At 51.9% G+C, this 18,049-nt stretch overlaps 8 protein-coding genes across 8 annotated transcripts; 3 read left to right on the forward strand and 5 right to left on the reverse strand.

The window, feature by feature from the left end:
- Positions 1–212: 212 nt before the first annotated feature.
- Positions 213–869, reverse strand: PHYSODRAFT_379188 (hypothetical protein; the record flags this gene model as incomplete). Its single annotated transcript, XM_009525176.1, has 2 exons — positions 213–695; positions 756–869. Coding segments are annotated over 2 exons (597 nt in total), but the record flags the coding sequence as incomplete, so codon positions are not given.
- Positions 870–3,045: 2,176 nt separating this feature from the next.
- Positions 3,046–3,986, reverse strand: PHYSODRAFT_559012 (hypothetical protein; the record flags this gene model as incomplete). Its single annotated transcript, XM_009525177.1, has 1 exon — positions 3,046–3,986. A coding segment is annotated over one exon (939 nt), but the record flags the coding sequence as incomplete, so codon positions are not given.
- Positions 3,987–5,543: 1,557 nt separating this feature from the next.
- On the reverse strand, positions 5,544–7,649 carry PHYSODRAFT_496225 (hypothetical protein; the record flags this gene model as incomplete). Its single annotated transcript, XM_009525178.1, has 7 exons — positions 5,544–5,719; positions 5,804–6,020; positions 6,094–6,357; positions 6,427–6,842; positions 6,909–7,054; positions 7,129–7,272; positions 7,345–7,649. 7 exons carry the CDS (start codon positions 7,647–7,649, stop codon positions 5,544–5,546), a joined length of 1,668 nt encoding a protein of 555 aa, XP_009523473.1.
- A 91-nt stretch (positions 7,650–7,740) lies between these two features.
- PHYSODRAFT_313282 (hypothetical protein) lies at positions 7,741–9,464 on the reverse strand (the record flags this gene model as incomplete). The annotated part of the gene is made up of 6 exons (XM_009525179.1): positions 7,741–8,322; positions 8,399–8,456; positions 8,527–8,621; positions 8,684–8,842; positions 8,911–9,108; positions 9,198–9,464. 6 exons carry the CDS (start codon positions 9,462–9,464, stop codon positions 7,741–7,743), a joined length of 1,359 nt encoding a protein of 452 aa, XP_009523474.1.
- A 378-nt stretch (positions 9,465–9,842) lies between these two features.
- PHYSODRAFT_492998 (hypothetical protein) lies at positions 9,843–13,583 on the forward strand (the record flags this gene model as incomplete). Its single annotated transcript, XM_009525180.1, has 13 exons — positions 9,843–9,961; positions 10,055–10,106; positions 10,327–10,349; positions 10,428–10,506; positions 10,594–10,797; positions 10,871–10,974; positions 11,045–11,431; positions 11,509–11,592; positions 11,664–11,713; positions 11,777–11,844; positions 11,925–11,996; positions 12,234–12,284; positions 13,401–13,583. The coding sequence occupies 13 exons, from the start codon at positions 9,843–9,845 to the stop codon at positions 13,581–13,583; spliced, it is 1,476 nt and encodes a 491-aa protein (XP_009523475.1).
- Positions 13,584–15,124: 1,541 nt separating this feature from the next.
- On the reverse strand, positions 15,125–15,764 carry PHYSODRAFT_439671 (hypothetical protein; the record flags this gene model as incomplete). Its single annotated transcript, XM_009525181.1, has 3 exons — positions 15,125–15,197; positions 15,259–15,522; positions 15,664–15,764. Coding segments are annotated over 3 exons (438 nt in total), but the record flags the coding sequence as incomplete, so codon positions are not given.
- A 246-nt stretch (positions 15,765–16,010) lies between these two features.
- Positions 16,011–16,400, forward strand: PHYSODRAFT_298747 (hypothetical protein; the record flags this gene model as incomplete). The annotated part of the gene is made up of 1 exon (XM_009525182.1): positions 16,011–16,400. One exon carries the CDS (start codon positions 16,011–16,013, stop codon positions 16,398–16,400), a length of 390 nt encoding a protein of 129 aa, XP_009523477.1.
- Positions 16,401–16,557: 157 nt separating this feature from the next.
- PHYSODRAFT_298748 (hypothetical protein) lies at positions 16,558–17,898 on the forward strand (the record flags this gene model as incomplete). Its single annotated transcript, XM_009525183.1, has 1 exon — positions 16,558–17,898. The coding sequence occupies one exon, from the start codon at positions 16,558–16,560 to the stop codon at positions 17,896–17,898; it is 1,341 nt and encodes a 446-aa protein (XP_009523478.1).
- Positions 17,899–18,049: the final 151 nt, after the last annotated feature.

Here is an 18,049-nt window from a genome sequence, read left to right on the forward strand (position 1 = left end):
ACTCCGTACAGTTGTTCAAATTTTCGCCATAACGAAATGTACTGAGCGAATACTTGGTCCCGTTGAGCTTCACTGTCATGTGGCTGGAGCAGCAATGACCGCACCGATGCAATCACCTCAGGGAGAGACTCCCAGCCGACCGAATTCGATGGTAACATGGCCTCCAATTCGTTCTTTCTGTTGTTATTGGCCAATCTCGCCAACTCGTCCACCACCGTCGAGATTTTGATCCTCTGGGCAGGATCTAGCGCGCACATACGCTGGATCAGCTCCCACTGACCGTCTTCACAGATTGTGGGGCGAGATGGCAGCGTGCCGTGCGTGGCGTGGTACTTGACAACAACCCTGTCAGCAACACGCCACGGTAGACAGTGACAGGAGTCTTGGCTGAGCTTCGCCGCCTCCACAACTCGCAGTGCTTCGATCACACACATGCCCAATGAATACACATCCGCCGCAATCGTCGGCCGCTTGTTGGTGTCGAGTAAGCACTCAGGCGCTAGCCAGTGCCAAGCACCTGAAATCAAATGCGCCTGTTCCTCACTACTTGCGACCGAGCTAAGACCAAAGTCAGTGACCTTGGCCTTCTTGTCGCTCCCGATTACGATGTTGTTCCCCTTCAGGTCGCCATGGACAATCTCGCGTGCATGCAAATACTGGACACCCAACGCTGCTTCATGCAGCTTCGACCATAGCTGCTCCGGGTGCTTTCGCAAGTAGCAGACTAAAGTCCCGTTCGTGGCATACTCGCAGACGAAGAAGGGTCTACCAATGTGGCAGGCACCAAAGAGCCGAACAACGTGGGGGTGACTAAACCCAAACCAAATATCCACCTCTCGGCGGAATATCGCACGAGCTTCTGCTCGTTTGGCGGTGTCGACTTGGGCTTGGCTGGCTGACGGATCATCCCAAAAGGATGAATACGATTGGGAGAGATCAAACGTGCAAGTGCTGCTTTCACTATGAGATCCCGCCAAAATCACTCGTTTCACCACCACCTCCGAGTCCAGCCACTTGGCTCGGTTCACGCTACCGAAACCTCCTTCACCTAGACAATTCCACTCGTCAATTATTAACTCGTACCAGGGAATGAACCATTCTGGAGTAAGTTCCGCCAAATCCTCGGTCTCAAGCTTGCTGGCGATCTCGTTGTACGCGTGCTTCATCACCTCAAGTTGGTTACTTGTGTATTTGCCAGCAGGATTCTTCGTCTCAATTTTTAAATTCGTCAGAAACGCCGACCGCTCCTCGGGTGACTTCAAATCGCTCAGAAGAAGAAAGGTGTCTGACAATCCCGATACGAAGAACGAGGTCTGATCGCTGCGCTGTTGCTGCCACCGTGCTTCCGTCTCCGCAGATAAACCAGCTGAATCCCCCAGTAATCCTAGGAGCGACTTCAGGCGCCACTGAAACGCGTACATACTACTATTCGTGGCACGAGTTGAGGACAATCGCATGATCCGGGCTTGCTCGGGAGACATTGTGACTGTCCGGTAAAACTCGGTGAGAAGCGTGTGAAATCGCTCGAACAGTGTCAGACGGTGGGTCGATTCTCGCAGGCGCTGGCGAACGATCTTGAGCTCCTTAAATGCTCGGCAGTGCTCAACATTGTCGCAGTTTTCCATGTTAGTCTCCAGTTTCACCCACGCTTCGGTCAGTCTCCCACTCTGATATTCGTCAAAGGTGTTCGCGGGCTCGAGCTCAGGCTGGGAATCGTCAAAGCTCTCTTTGGCTGCCAAGCGCGCCAGTTTGTAGACGATAGATGACAGGTTGGCACGCTTGTGAGGGTCTTGGCAGCATGCACACCACACCATGTATTGGAATCCATACTCGGGTTCGGATGCGAAATTGGAGTCGAAATCGGAGGAGGAGAAGTCATAGTCAAACTCGATATCGAACTCCGAGTCAGAGTCAGAGTTCGAGTCCGCGTCAGAGCCCGAGCCTATGTCCGAGTTAACTTCGTGACTAACGTTAGTTCCACTTTCAGGTGTCCATCTCAACTTAAATGTGCGCACCCACTCATCTTCCTCCTCGCCCCAAGGTATCTCCTGGCCCAACCACTCGATAAGGCACATTCCCAATGAGTACACATCCGACATATACGATGGAGGTTCCCCTCTCAAAATCTCTGGAGCCTGCCAACGCATTGTTCCTCTAAAAACGTCAGAGGAAAGTTGCCCGGGCCTCGTCGTCGATCCACTCAGCGCAAAGTTCGACAGCTTCGCAATCCCATCGCTGCCGATCAAAATGTTGCTGCAACGAAGATCGCCGTGGACGATTCCGCGCTCATGAAGGTATTCGAGACCCAATGCCGCCTCGTACAGATACTTCCACAGTTTCGGGGGTTGGGTGGCTTCGAAGGAGTCATCCTCTGAAAACAAATTGGCGTAGTCTCGCAGCGAGCCCTGGCTGGCATACTCGCAAACAAAAAACTGCAAATGGGGACCCGCTTGACACGCCCCGTACATCTTGAGTACGTTAGGATGCCTTAGCTGCTGCCACAGACGCACTTCATCGTCAAACGATGAGTGAGATGCATCTGGAATGAAGAGCTTCACTACCACATCGGCGTCGAGCCATTTGGCCTGGAAGTCGCCCCCGATGTTTCCATTCTGACTGAAGACGGCAAGCTCCATCTCAGACGGAGGAATCAAGCAGCTAAGGCGGTGGTCGGAAGTCGGGGACTTTGTGGTATCGTTTGTGCTTGTATCCTTGGGCAATGGTATTAATGCATCAGTGACTGATAAAAATGGTATTAGTATCCGCTGAATGGCATGATAGCCACCATCAGCAGCAAATCGAGCAGCGGTCGCTCCATTCATGGCCTTAACATTTACGTCAGCACCGCATTGTTCGGTGAGGTACTGCACAACATCAACGCGGCCGCTTCTAGCAGCTATCATCAGCGCTGTGCATCCGTCATTGTCCTCCTCGTTCACGTTTGCATCACATTGGCCAGCGAGGTACTGAACGACCTCAATATGGCCATTTTGAGCTGCCTGCATCAACGCAGTAGCTCCGTCAGTGGCCTTCCTGTTCACATCCGAGTCGTATTCACCGGTGAGATATTGGACGAGCGTCATTTGGTCGTTTCGAGCGGCCACCATCAGCGCAATGGCTCCGTCCTTGCCGCTAGCGTTTACATCAGTGCCGGACTCCTCTGTGAGGTACCGCACGACATTAATGTGACCTTTTCCAGCGGCCACCAACAGAGCCGCGAGACAATCACTGCTTGTACGTTTTCCACATCCTGCGAGGTACCGTACAACGTCAACACGGTCATATTCTGCGGCCTCTACCAGTGCAGATCGCCCTGCATCGTTCTTGACGTTCACGTCAACGCTACAGCTCTCTGCGAGGTATTGAACGATGCCAACGTGGCCCTTTCCGGCGGCCACCATCAGCAAGGTATCTCCCTCATTAGTGGTGATGTCGACGTCAGCGCCGCATTCTCCAGCAAGGCACTTTACAACGTCAATCCAGCCGTATGTAGCCGCCCACATGAGCGCTGTGTAGCCGCTGTTGCTCTTAGCGTCCACGTCAGCGCCACAATGCTTAGCTAGAAACTGTGCAACATCCTTGTGGTCGTGATAGACGGCCTCGATCAGCGCTGTGTTCCCGTCACTGTTCCTTCCGTTCACGTTGACGCCACATCGCTCAACAAGGCAATACACGATGTCAAGACGTCCATTTTGAGCGGCCCACACCAGAAGCCGTTGTCCTTGATCGTTCTTGGCATCGCATTCGCCAGCAGCAAGGCACAGTATGACGTTAATGCGACCGTATGCAGCGGACCACGTGAGCGCTGCGTACACTTCATCGGCAGCCAAATGTCCAGCAAGACACTGCACGATGTCAATGTGGCCTCGAGTAGCCGCCCACGTGAGCGCTGTGAAGCCGTCATTGCTCTTGGGTGCCACGGCAGCATCGCAATCCTCGACGAGGTACTGCACCACGCGCTTGTAGCCCTCTCGAGCGGCTGCCATTACCGCTGTGTATCCGTCCTTGTTCTCAGTATTCACGTTAGCGCCACACTGCTCAACGAGGTACTGTACAACGTCGATGTGGCCATAGATTGCCGACCACATGAGCGCTGTGGTTCCGTCATTGTCGATAGCGTTCGCGTCAGCGCCAAATTGCTCAGCGAGGCACTGCACGACGTCGATGTGGCCCTGTGCAGCCGCTACTGTCAGCGCCGTGACGCCGTCATTGTTCTTGGTATTGACATGAGCTCCTTGGTTAGCGAGATACCGCACGACAATAACGTGGCCATTGGCTGCGGCCTTCGTCAGCGCTGGGTCTCCATCGTAATTCTCAGTATTCACAGGAGCGTCACACACTTGGACGAGGTACCGCACGACGTCCAGATGCCCCGAATGAGAGGCGTTCATCAGCGCTGTGTCTCCGACGACGTCCTGGGTGTTCACATCTGCACCACGTTGGCCCGTGATGTACTGCACAACGTCGAGATAACCATCGCGAGCGGCCCTCCTCAGCGCTGCCTCCTTATTGACATCCACGACTTGCTGCAGTAAGGTCTGAAGCCTCGCGAGGTTGCCACCTTCCGCAGCTTGGCTCCCCTTCATCGACATCGACGCTGGCATTGAAATCTGCAGAAGAAAAAAAACGTGTCCACCTGATTCAGTCCACGGGCCGCTTGGCTATTTATTAAATATTACCTGGTTTCTCCTTGTCGGCGCCTGCACCCTCGAGGCATCACCCGCCCCGCAGCTTCCTCTTTTCCCGTCCGCTCTGGGGAATCCCTATATTGGACTGTCCGTACAACGTGTACCCCGTTGCACTACCAGGAAAACCAATTTGAAAATACTCCACAAAAACCAATTTGTAATAAAGTTTGCGCTGCAAAGGTCAGCAACGTAGGCATCGGGATAGCTTCAACAGCAATTACTGCAAGTATATCGAAGTAGTGACGTCTTCTTCAGTGAAGTTGCACTTCATATCCCCCCCACGATACATATGCATATCGATAAACTGTGACAACGCCAATTAACATTTTGCCACCGCTTAATGATATGAAACAATTGGCGGGAACCCGGGTACCCATCGGGACCCCGGTTCCCGGTCAAATGTATTGGAGTGTTGGTCTATGACCTACGTTCAACGTAGCTTAAGCTCGGTAGAGAAACGGAAGGTGAATTCGTCTTCGCTCCCGTCCTGTGCCTCTCCAGAAAATCCAGACTCTTCCCTGGTACAGCGGTAGAGGGCTTTCCGGCCACATCGCTAACCTCCTGCTCACATAAGGTGGACTTTGACATGGTAAAGTACGTTATTGGGTCTACTCAGTACCGGTGACAGATTTGTGGTAGTCATTCGTCGACAGCACTTGGGTTTGATGGTTTAACTTGCCCAACGGTACCAATATGGGGCCGAAAATAAAATAAATAATTCGCGATTTGGTCGGTATCATTTGCGGGAACCCGGGTTCCCGCCAATTGTTTCATAAGTATGCTATTTTCTCCTAGGACACGGTTGCATTTTTCTCGACGCATTTCCGAGCTGGGTGATACTTTGATTAGCCAATTCTAGGGATTCTCCACCCTCACCATATTCCCAAGCTGAGTAAAGTACTGCCGAAAGCGATGGCGCTGACGGCGCACGCGTAGCTCCCCAGGCAGTTGTTGGGACACATCCATAGGTAAGAGCGCACGTAGTGCCCCTTCCTCAGCGACTACGGCAGAAACTGCGGCTTGAAAGCCACCTATACATACAACAACCCGACACAGCAAACAGCACGAGTGTCAGTACGTCAGGTTAGGTACATTCGGCTGTTGCTATTACGTACCTCGAATCTGCGTTGCTATCTGCGGGGCGTGCAGACACTGGAACAGAAAGTCCCAAATACTTCGCACTCGATAATGCTCCCTCTTGGGCCCCAGGTAGCTTAGAACGACACGCACAACTTCAGTTGCAAATTCGTTAATGCATTCCAGAATCGGCTCTGGCTGGCAGCGCATCGCATCTAATATGAAATCACACGCAGCATCGCACATTTCCTGCATCTAACATTAACCAGATATGAGATAATATCTGTTAGGAGCAAAGGATACCACCGACGGCAATGACACAACTTACCTGGTGGTCCGCTTTCACTAGCCTCGTTGCCAACTCCAAACATACCCAAAACAGGGTAGAATTCTCATTCGGACGCTTTTCCAGCAAAACTTGCGGAAAGGAGACTAGGACTTCTCGCGCCAGCTTCATGAACTGCTCAACCTCTGGAATCAATCTATCTGCTTCGCGATGATGCGACAAGAAGTCCTCCATTGCAAGTTTTTCCTCATTCGAGCGGGGGTCCGCGACAGCGTGCAATTTGAGGCGAAAAGAAGGCAGCAAACGCTACAAAAACAGAATAATGCAGGTGAGTAAGGAGTGAAGCCACGTCCACAAAACAAATATCTGCCTCACCTCGAATAAATTGTTGACCGACGCCTGAAAGCTTTGTCTGCCACGATGCCTCGAGATTATTCGAGAACAGCAGGTCAGAATATCGGGAGCGACACCTTCACTATACCACCATAAGCAGACATCTAGTATCTGCGTTTCGATCGGATGAGCATCGTCTGTCCGTAGATGAGGAATTACGTTGAGGAAGAACTGAACCCCTGCGTGACGACAAACATCTTCCGTTTTGTGCTGCGACAGTGAAGCACTAACGAGTGTCCATAGCTGGTTGATCAACGTGAAACCGTGATGCTCGTTTTGGACCCCTGCAAGAGCACGTCCTAGCATGTACACGCTATTGGAGGCCTCGATGGGATTTCCACTTTGCACACGAACTGTTAAAGTTGACAATATCGAAGAGCAAAGCGTCCCAAAATCTGCTTAAGACACCAGTAAGAAACCGTCGCACCAGGAGACCACGAAAGCAGAGTAAACAGCGGGCTTACCTGCGTCTGACAAATCGCTAGCAACGCGGAACGTCACTTCTAACAAGTCGCCTTCGCTTTCAAGGGTAGTCTTTACATCTTGATTTACGCAAAAACGAAGCAGTTCTTGTAGAAGTGGTGCCCTCTCTTCGACAGTTGTATAGTTGCTGCTCATTAAATCAAATCTGTTAGCTGTGTCAAGAGCGACAAGTTTGGTATCCGAGTAATGCGGACAACTTACGTTATGGACGAACTGTTATGCAGTAGTGATTGTACCGCGACCGGAAAAGACGACACAAACCGAAGGCCCTGGCAGATTATCATTGACGCGCGTAGATATACACCTGCTGGTAACGCAATAGAGGATCCGAGCGATCGCAGGTATCTATGAGCAAGAAACACGAAGTGAGGTCGCGCGCACAATGTCTGCCTATGCCATGGAGGAAATGTCACTTACCGTGCAATACCATTAATCACGAGAGGGTGCATTGGGAGGTTGACAGCGCCGTCTAACACACCCAATAGAATATCAATTCCACCAGTTGACGGCGCCTGGAACAAATCTGGATCGTCCTCAGACTCGGAATCCGACGATACAACATCAAATAGCTCAACCATATACGAGAGCAAGAAGAGCAGCGCATCAACCAGCGCGATCTCCTTGCAATCCAAAAGCATTTGACTTATGCCCTTCACACACGAGACATAATCGCCACTAGGTTTCCCGGGAGCACCAGGCCATTTGGAAAATAGACTTAGCATCGTATCGGCAATTTCCCTGTAGTTAGCATGGCAATCAAAACACGCGTTAGTGTAATACTACAACCGTCGCAGCAAATACTGAAAGCATCGCTTACCTGCGGAAGCCACCAATCGCTTCGATTACGGGGTCGTCACTTACGACTTCGTGTCTTTCAATAAACCATTGCGGGTACTTGCACCGCTCAATCAGAGCATTAACCAGACGTGACAATACACTAACAATATGCTCTTGGCCTGTAGCATCTAAGAGCTTCCATGAAACCTCATTTTGAGCTGAATCGTTGTCTTCGAGAAAGAAGAACCAGATCTCCAGCGTGGGTTGGACCACATCGATGTCATTGAACGAGGAGCATGCGAGCAGCAGCTCCAGGAAATTAATAGAGAGAAGCCGGTGCTGCTCAGATGCTCCTTGAGTGTCTGTCACGTGGCTTGAGAATAGGACACTCGCGTGATTCATCGCTAAAGAGCACACAATTTGGGAAATACCCCTGCAAGCGGTTGTCTGCTGCTCCTTCGTCATCATTCCTCCACTTGGGTACTGGATGCTCGAATGAAAAACCGGAATTGCATCAACCAAACATTGTCCCACATGAAGGACGGCGGCCGTCATACTTTGGGAGACTGGTGCAGATGCAGCATGCACAAAGGAGTCGGCGATGATCCCTGCAGCCAACTACGAGCAAAACTGTCAGACGACAATGCAGATACAGGAAGTCGCACCACTGAGCAAAACTAAGGATGATAGTTACCTGTGCGTGGTCTTCGTTGTCATTGGTCACAATGCTGAGCAACATCTCCATCAATCCGCTACGCAATCAGCAAGCACGCTGTTAGCTTCATATCGAACTCGAGCTCATCCAGTCAAACACGACGTTACCTAGAAAAAAGCTGCGCGGCGGTCAAGCCAAATGTCTCGTGGGTCGGAACGCAGCCCACACCCCACCCTTCTAAGCAGCGCAGAGCGCTGCTCCTCTCCTCAGGTCTGCAACAACAACAACACTAAACACCCACAATTTCGGCACTATAGTTCCCACCGCAAAACCGTACATGCTCGTGAGGATCATCTGCACAGCTGTCATAACTTCTCCTCCTTCCGCCTGGAATCCCGCCAGCACCTCCTGCGTCTCCTCCGCGGCCCAGAGGTTCTCGGACATCAGAATCTGCAGCGGAATGGCCCCCAGAATCTCTGCCAACTGCACCGCAACGTCGTCATCATTAGCACCAAACACCGCTCACACAGCTCTGTTGGCGAGGGTCTCACCACTGCCGCTCCCTTCTGCTGCCTCTGCGCGGCCGTCCCCGCGTCCACGAGCCGCTGCACGTCGCTCTTCCAGCTGGACCAGAGTCTGCACGACTTGACCACAACGTCCGCCAGCGTCACGCAGGCGAGGCGGCAGCTCACGGGTGACAGGCCGCCGTCAGCGTCGACGCACGTCATCTCCAGCAGCTGCAGCAGCGTCTGTCTCACGGCAACGGCAACTTGTTCGTCACCCACTTCAACTTGCGCTGACCATCACTCCTCATAATGACGTAGCTCCACAAACGCACCTGCCGCACAACTTGTTGCTGCTGGGCGCTGATTTTCGTCCAATCCTGCTGCGTCTTGAGGCGCAGGATCTGCATCGCCACCAGCTCCGGCGCGCCCTGCTGCGTCGCCGGGTCGCGCACAGGCCGCTCCAGCAGCTGCAGCGCCGCCTGCCACGCCTCCTCGCGCGCCTGGAACTGCATGAGCCACGCGTTGGCGGCGCGCTGCTCGGCGCTGCCCGACGCGCCCTCGAAGAGCTGCCGCGCGCACGCGGCCAGCTGCTGCGCCATCTTCACTTGGGCGAAATGGCGCTGTGGTGCGTTGTGTACGACACGCAAAGACTGTGTGCACCACGTCAGACGGCGCGGCCTGTTCAACGTTTTGGGGCGACGTAAGATGACCAACTTGGAGCTAATGGGTGCGTGCATTTAAGCACACACATGGAGGCGATGGCGCCTTCTACGCCAGAGGATTTGTGTCGGACGTGTAGTCGATATGCTGACGGAGCTGTGCGCTGCTTGGCTGGTGTGGATTCGCAGAGAAAGCGGCGGGCGAAGGGCTGCACGAGTTCGGAGCCCTCAACACGCTGCTGTTTGTGCGTCATTACCGCTGAGTCAGTGGTGCACGATACGATGAGTCTAATATCTGGCATTGCTGTTTTTGTATTGATGCAGGTGGTCATCCTGGGCGTGTGCATTGTGTGCGCGTACCTGATCAAGGAGTATCGCTTCTACTACCTGCCGGAGTCGGGGGCCGCCATGCTCGTGGGGATGATCGTCGGAGCCTGGTGCGACACAACTGCTATTGCTACATGAAATGCCTTTGACAATTGTGTTTGCCTGCTAACAAGAGTTTTGCTGTCGGTATTGTTGTTGGGCAGTGCTCGATTGTTCTACCCGAGTCGCAAGGAGATGGAGTTCCTCCGCTTCAACGTAGGATAAGCTGGAAGGTTGAGGCGCTTTGTGGGGCTCTGATTAACCTGCTGTGCTTTTGGTGTCTGGCTAGAAAATACTCTTTTATTTCTTACTGCTGCCCCCGATCATCTTCGAAGCGGGGTACTCGCTACACCGGGTGGGAAATGTGTTTACGCTCCATGGATTGTGGGTCTGATGGTATCTAATTCAGCTCGGTTGGTCGATTTTCCTGATGTAGAAACGCTTCTTCGACAATTTCAAGTACGGTTAGCTTGCTGATTAGTTGACGAATGTATGTTGCCCTTTCGAGTGGGAAACTAACTAACTCGGTGTCTGCAGTACGATTCTGCTGTACGCCGTGTTGGGAACAGTCGTGTCGACGTTCGTTATTGGTTACCTAACGTATTATGCGGGACAGGTAAAGTTGCAGTGTGCGATCACATGTGCACGGATAGATTCTTGACCAATAGCCTGACTTATGATGTGGTGGTATTTTTTTCCCTAGCTGGGCTGGATTTCGATTGACACGTCGTCACCTCTGGAAGCACTGTTGTTCGGGGCGTTGATCTCAGCAGTTGACCCGGTGGCTACACTTTCGATCTTGGGGAACCCAGAGCTGAATCTGGATCCACTGCTGTACAGCCTTGTGTTTGGTGAAAGTGTGTTGAATGATGCCGTAGCTATTGTGCTGTTTAACACCTTTTTGAAGGTAGTGTAGAGATGGTTGCTGAATAGTATCTTGCCCCATCGGTACTAACGTAAATGTGCTGCTTCCCTGTCAGTTTGAGGAATCCCAGAGTGAGTTCACGTCAGGAGCTGCAGCCTCCTTGATGATTGAGTTCACGCTGATCTCGTTGGGCTCAGTTGCTTGCGGCGTCTTCACCGGGTACGGTCAATCTCGCTATATATGTCATCTCTTAAGTATTGACTGGATATATTATATGCATGGAAAATAGTCTCGCATGCTCGTACATGTGCAAGAACTCAAACATCAAGGGATATCCTGCGTACGAAATCACACTTCTGTTTCTATATGCGTATGGATCCTACGCTCTCGCGGAAGTCATGAAGCTGTCTGGCATCATGTCACTCTTCTTTTGTGGTATCATCATGGCGCACTACAACTCGTACAACCTGTCCAAGCCGTCGCAAGTGACAGCTGAACACATTTTCAAGAGTTTTGCTCTGGTATCGGAGTTTTTCGTGTTCCTGTACATGGGTATGGGCGTATGTGCGGGTCAATTTGGGCGATGGGACTTCACCTTCGTTTTTCTCGCCATCATTATCTGTTTGGTGGCACGTCTCTTCAACACGTTCCCGCTTAGTTGGGTCGCTAACCAAGGGTACATCGAGCACCGAGCGAATCAAGTAATATTTGTTATTTGTGAAAGCTGATACATATCACTTCTTGTGTTTTCAGGCGGACCACGAAGATTCCGGCGAAGATGCAAGTAGTTCTCTGGTTTGCAGGACTTCGTGGAGCCATCGCCTTTGCACTTTCACAGTACGCCCCCCTGCGTCAACATGTATCGATAGAATCATTCCTGTTGATTCACCTTTGCTTACCATTTGCAGGAATATGCCAGGACCAAACCAGGACTTGTATGTCACCACCACACTGTCCGGTAAGATGCATGGCTCCCGGAATTGTCCTAGTATATGTTTAACCTCTTTGCCTCAATCGATAGTTTGTATTTTCACGACAATAATTTGCGGCGGAATGACGGAGCCATTGCTTACGTACACGCAACTAAAGGTCAGTGCAATAACCTACCGCAATTTGTACATGTACGTGGAAGAGATTTTGAGGGAGTTCTGATTTGGTGCTGCACATAGCGTGATCAGCCGAATCCTTCCGAACTTGGCGAAGAAAATGATGACGAAGAGCAGGGCCTACTCAACGAAACAGTAAGTTGTTCAACAGAATATTTTGTAGCGCGGTGTCTTATGAGTATTGTACGCGTCTATTAGATCTCGGATCACGATGACGATGAAGATGTTCGCAACCACCCCGTATTTGCTGGCCGCCAAGAAGAAAAAAGTGCCTTGCATTCATTCTGGAGTAACGTAAGTCTCACCCCCCCCCCCCCCCCCACATCGAAGTTTTGCCGGGACTTACAATATTTTGCTTTTGTCATTCTATAGATTGATGAACGCTACATGAAGCCTGTTTTCGGAGGATCTGTACGCCGTCGGGTATGGATGCGTGTTGTTTCATGGCTGGAAGTACCCGTATATTGAAGTATTAATGATTGTGCTGTGTGCGCCTTAGTCTTCTCGATCAAGCACGCCGACAAAAGCCAGTAGTCAAGGTAGCGGGCTCCAATAGGCGACTCCAGTTACCCCTCATGTGGATGCCTCAAATGAACTCCGTGCCGTAGTATATCTTCTGGTGCATTCTTTGTGCTGTTACACTGTTGGGTCGGCGAGGCGGACTTCTGCCTCGGCTGACCCATAGACGGTTGTTGGGTCTTGCTTGCCGCTCTTAGGCCTGTCCTTCATCCCTGTGCTCGATCGCTCCTTTTCATCTGCATCGCCGCTTTTCTTGCGGTGCTCGCGGCGGTGGTGGCGGTGGTGACTTGAGACATCATCGTCGTCTCCATGGGTATCTGAAGTTCGTGAAGAAGTTCTGGAAGACGTTGAGGCTTGTGAAGACGTTCTGCGCCCATCAGTATCACTGCGACCAGTTCTGCTCCTAGAGCCCTTCGATCGACTTGAGCCAACATCCGAAGCAGCATCACTAGCTGCGCTCGCCCGCGAGTGCGCCGACTTTCTGCCTTCTTCGACGTCCGACGCTCTCGACACAGAAGGCACTCGCGTTGTCTCTCTGTCTTCGGCTGATTTGGCTTTGGATCGGCTGCGGCTTCCTTTCGTCTTGCGCGGGCTTTGATCCTGTGAATGCGGTCCAGCAAGGGCAATACAATCAGTACAAGTGCACGAATACTTGCTTCGACAGCTATGGGAACCATTGTCACGTACCACGTCCTCACAGTTGTCATCAAACTGGAAAAATGCCTGCGTACGCCAAACTCACATCAGAAGAAGGCATTATCGGTAGCTAGTTTTGCAGTGAGTATCACCTTGAGGTGTGGATCCGAGTGGTGTTTGAAAAAGTCGACAGCAGTCCTGATCTTGCAGATGTTCGACACGAACGCGTCTAACACCACACGGCGCTCTTCAAGGAACTCGGGGTCGAAGGCCTTGCCTAGCACACTTCGAAAGGCATCGCGTTTGTGCTTGACCAGGACAATCCCTTCCATTTGTGGTCCCATGGATTTCTTCAGCACTCTGCAACGTACGATTTCATGTCAGTCAGTAGCTATTACACTCAGTACGAAGCCCAGTAACGCCATTATCGCACTGGTACAGGTCTTCGAACTCGGAGAAGCGTCGCCAGAGACTCCACTCCTTCATGAGGCGGCGAGCAACCATCTTTCTCACTTGGCACGAACAAGTGATCATATATTCCTGCGTTTAAAAATGGTTAGAACATAATAGTCAGCTGGCACGGCTGTCACGCTGAATACGTACTGCGTGGGTCCCGTCAACATGGGGTCGAAACTTCACGACGCGAGCGTGGAACTCGAACTCATTTTCAGCTTGTGAGACAGCAAAGCGCGGTGCACGAGGTCCGTCACGCGCGATCTGAGAAAGAGCTTTGACCCACGCTTTCTTCGTCGAGTCGTCTGCAGCTGAAAAGTAGTGCGTGCAGTCCTTGACTACGCTTGTTTCGCGCACGTAAAAGCAGTAGGGTGCGGTATCGACGTCGACGCCGTAAGTAGGTTCTCCAGGCACGGGGGTCGAGATGTCAGCTCCCACGAGTTGCAGGCTCCAGCAGACCTCGTACTGCGATCGATCAGTAAACGCGATCAATCTGGCAGAGATATCGTCGAGCTTGACAAACAGATTTCGCCACTCTTGGTTTTTCTTCTTTTGGAAGTGCCGGTGCTGGTCGTCCGACGACACGGTTAAGATGAACCCCTCCATGGTTCTTATTGCGTAGATTGGGAAATGAGGTCTCGTACCCGGTCCCAGTTCTGTTCTACTACAAGTTGTAGTCTACAACGTGTACCCGAATCCACGATGCATAAGAAAACGAAGATGAAGTTTTTCGAGGACGCTATTTTTTGCGAGAAATAAAAGAGCAATCGCAGTATTTGGCTTTGAAGTTATCTGCTAGTTGAAGCTCCGCGGGATCGATAGGTGAACGACGAGACATCCAACCCGAGCTCATCGACTCCGCTAAGCGTTGCTACCGTAGATTCGAGCGGTTCATTTTGCGATGTCAAATCGCTTGAAGGCTGGCCAGGTCGACTGTTTGCACGCATCAGGACGGACTTCCTCGTTCCTATTACTGCAGCCTGTCGTGCCATGAGAAGAGATAGTTAGAAAAAATAAAAAAAATTAAGCGAAATGCTCAGACAGGAGAAGCGCTTACTCTGACGGGGAAGCGAGATCTGCGTTTGCCCTGTGCGGACTCCAAAGCTCTGGTAAATGAGCTACCCAGTCGTTTCTGGAGTAGCGGGACAATGAACGCCCTAGTTTGGATAATATCGACGACAGTGCGCCCCTTGAAATTCTACTTCAGCCCATATACATCCGTTAGATACCCTGCCATACTTCTCGGTTCTTATTATTTTGAATGTACTTATTATTTTGAATGGGGCACGCACCTTCATAACCCAGAGCGCAGACGACGATCCAGGTTCCAAACGCTCCTGCTCGAGGGCCATTTGCATCAGCACTGTTCCGTGTCCTTGGCGCCCCGCCCAGTGGAATGCCGTATCACCCTTCGTAGTGCGCGACCAGCTTACTTGGTCAACAATTTCAATGTAAGATTTCACGAATGCAGTGCTGCGCACAACTTACGTAGCTATCGCGGTATCTTGGGCTCGCCCCGTGTCGAAGCAATAATACGCACATATCCGCATGTCCTGCACGAGCAGCTTCAATGAGGGCGGTTGTCTTGCTAGCAACCTGTCAGCCAGCATCAGGTAAATAGTCATTTAGAGCAGCCTCGACAACGCTACTTTAGAACATACACTATCCACGACGTCGACGTCGCACTTGGTGGCCAAAATGAGCTCCACGATCGCCTTGTATCCGTGCCTTTTGTCAGCAATACACAAGTCAGCAGCTCTTTTCACCGTGTGCTATAAATTGTTCTTACCACGCCGCACAATGCAACAAGGTGCGACCACCCTGCTCTGCATCCGGGTGTCGCCGACGCAGCAAGGTGTGAGCACCTTCGACCATGAAGTAGTTCCGCACCATTTCCAGCTCGTTATTGTCCACAGCATCCCAGATGCTTCCGTGGTAGTCGATGACTCGCTTCCTTGCTTCTGCTCGCTCTCGACGCTTCGCCACATCTTCACTGGAATCCACAACGGTCAGCCGTTGCGCATTGCCTCGAGATGAAGCGCCCCGGAATGAGCTCTCTGGTCCTTTCTAAAGTGGAAAGTGCCGTTAACCGGACCGGCAATGTAGTTAGGATCATGGCGGGTAAACTCAAAAATGCCCTACCGTCGCAGCTTTCGTGTTGATCTCGAATCCGTGCGACCCAGGAGAGCGCGACAGCTCTCGCTCAATCTGCCTCTGCTGCATCCTCTCTTCTTTCTTGGCTCGCAGACGCGATTGATACACTGGCGATGTGTCCGCATTATCTTCACCGCCCATGACGTGCTTGGTGAGACGCGACTTCTCGTTCAGCTGCAAGATCCTCAAATATACATATATACCAACAAAACACCGCCTATTGTGACGCATCGTTTTTCACGAATTACTTTGTATGATAAAGTCCGTGTCGGAGGAATCGGACCATTATTTTTTTAAAGCAAGATGCCAAAGCTGATCGACTTTGGTAGGAATCTATCGCATATCTTACACTGACCATAGTGACACCATACTCCAAAAACAGGCCAAATGCCGTCGAAGAAGCAGCGCTTGACCAGCCCCGACGTGGATACCCCGGCACCGTTGATAGCGCCCCACAGACCTCATAGCAGCCCCGGCTCCATCGGTCGCTTGACACAGCCAGAGTCCAATGAGCCCGCCAGCGCCGTTTGTGCGGCCTCAAGACGCCCCCAACTCGCTCCAAGCGAGAAGGTGGCAGTGCTCAATTGGTACCACGCCAATGGGCGCAACCAGAAGGCCACTGCAGCCCATTTCCGAGCACTGTCACGCTATGCCAAGCTGAACCAAGGGACAATCAGTCGCTGGCTCGCTGCAGAGGCGAAGATTCGAGAGGCGCAATCGAAGTCCGTGGCGAGTGATGCAGTTCACAATTGCAGGCGCAATGCTAGAAGAGTCTGAAGCATCCAGAGCTTGAAAAGTGCTTGGCCTCGTGGCTGGAGCAGCTTGATGCGACGCAAAGGAGTCGACTATCAGGGAAGGGGGTTAAATCAACTGCTCGACAGATCTATGACAAGTTGGGGGTGCCCGAGTCGGACAGACTGGAGCTGTCGAATGGATGGCTGAGCAGTTCCAGACGCGACATGGATTGAAGTTGAGTCGACGACATAGTGACGCATTGGTGAGCTCTGCCGAGGTGGATGTGGAGGCAGAACGGGGCAGCATTCGAGACGATATTGCGGTGTTTCTAGCTGGTAATGATACTGGCAATGGTGATGCGGAGGTGAGCCGTTCTTTGGATGACGTGTGGAGTGTGGGGATGACGACAATATACCTCGAGTGTAGTCCAATCAAGGGTGTGGATGGTACCAGCAAAAGCAGGAAGCGAACCGGGATCTCAGTCGGGCTGGTTGTGAATGCAGCGGGGACGGAGCATTTGGAACCGTTCTTTATCGAGCAAGACGATGACAGTGGGGACGAGCAGGCTCTTACTTCTAAAGATTATGCTAGTACTCGCGCCGAGTGCAAGGCTTTGAGTATTTTCCAGGCTTGGCTGCAGTCTAGAAATCAGCTGCTCGTCGACGCGAATCGACATGTGCTGCTGCTTGTACCCAAGTCTCGTGAAATAATGATTGAAGAAGCAACCGTGTTTTCTAATATCTGCCTACGACTCGTGCCACCAGCAGTGGCAAGCCATGTTCAACCGGGCAGCATTGGGCTTACGAGAATCTTTCAGACGAAGTACCGGGAGCTACTGGTGAATCGGGCCGTACACAAGCTCCATAACGATAATGACGGAATTATTCAAGCGGCCGAACTGTTTGAGTTAGGCACCACAGACACGATGGGGTTAGCGACGACAGCCTGGCAATTGGTTGGCTTAAGCTCAAAGCTGGTAGTTAGCTGCTGGCAGAAAGCTCGGATCCTCCCCACTCAAGCAGGTTCGACTTTTATCGAGGCAGATGCGTGCATTTCAATTGCCATCAGCGAGGAGCTGGCAAAGCTGGAGGAAGCGATACAAGTTCTGAGTCTAGAGGCAGAATCTTGCGGTGTTCCGATCACATGCGTGAGTGCGGGCAAATTTGCCTGCCTCGGCCTTGACAAAGCCCAGGGTACTTACTTATGCGTTGCGGAGCTGGCCCACCCCGTCGTCCCGCAACAACAAGTCAAGCATATCACCACCACGGTCGATAGCCCACCATCTACACAGCAAGAAAAGGGCTCCACAGAGTGCTGCTCATCGCCCAACGAGGAGAACAGCTCAACAGATGCAGACCTTCGAGGCATTATATCCCCGGTGCAGCAAGAATTATCCATCTCCCCCGAAGTCGTCCTGCACGCTCAGACAACGCTGGAGCGCTACTGGGCGCAGAACAATGTGACCCTGTCGCCAGCAGTTCTCGACGTTTTACAGCAAACTCGGGCTCAGCTCATGCAGCATCATGCGTCAACATCGTGAAAATCCACAAAAGCCCAATGATGCTGCCCTTGGTGGAATCTTGTGAAGTACATCTAGCGATGCTGATCGAAGTGCTCCAAGATGGAAGCATACTTCGCCGAGGCACGAAAACCAATCCCCCGCAACACTTATTAGCAGTGTTCGATGAATA

The sequence above is a fragment of the Phytophthora sojae genome (genome assembly GCF_000149755.1).
Source record: "Phytophthora sojae unplaced genomic scaffold PHYSOscaffold_3, whole genome shotgun sequence".
In the NCBI taxonomy this organism is placed as follows: domain Eukaryota; phylum Oomycota; class Peronosporomycetes; order Peronosporales; family Peronosporaceae; genus Phytophthora; species Phytophthora sojae.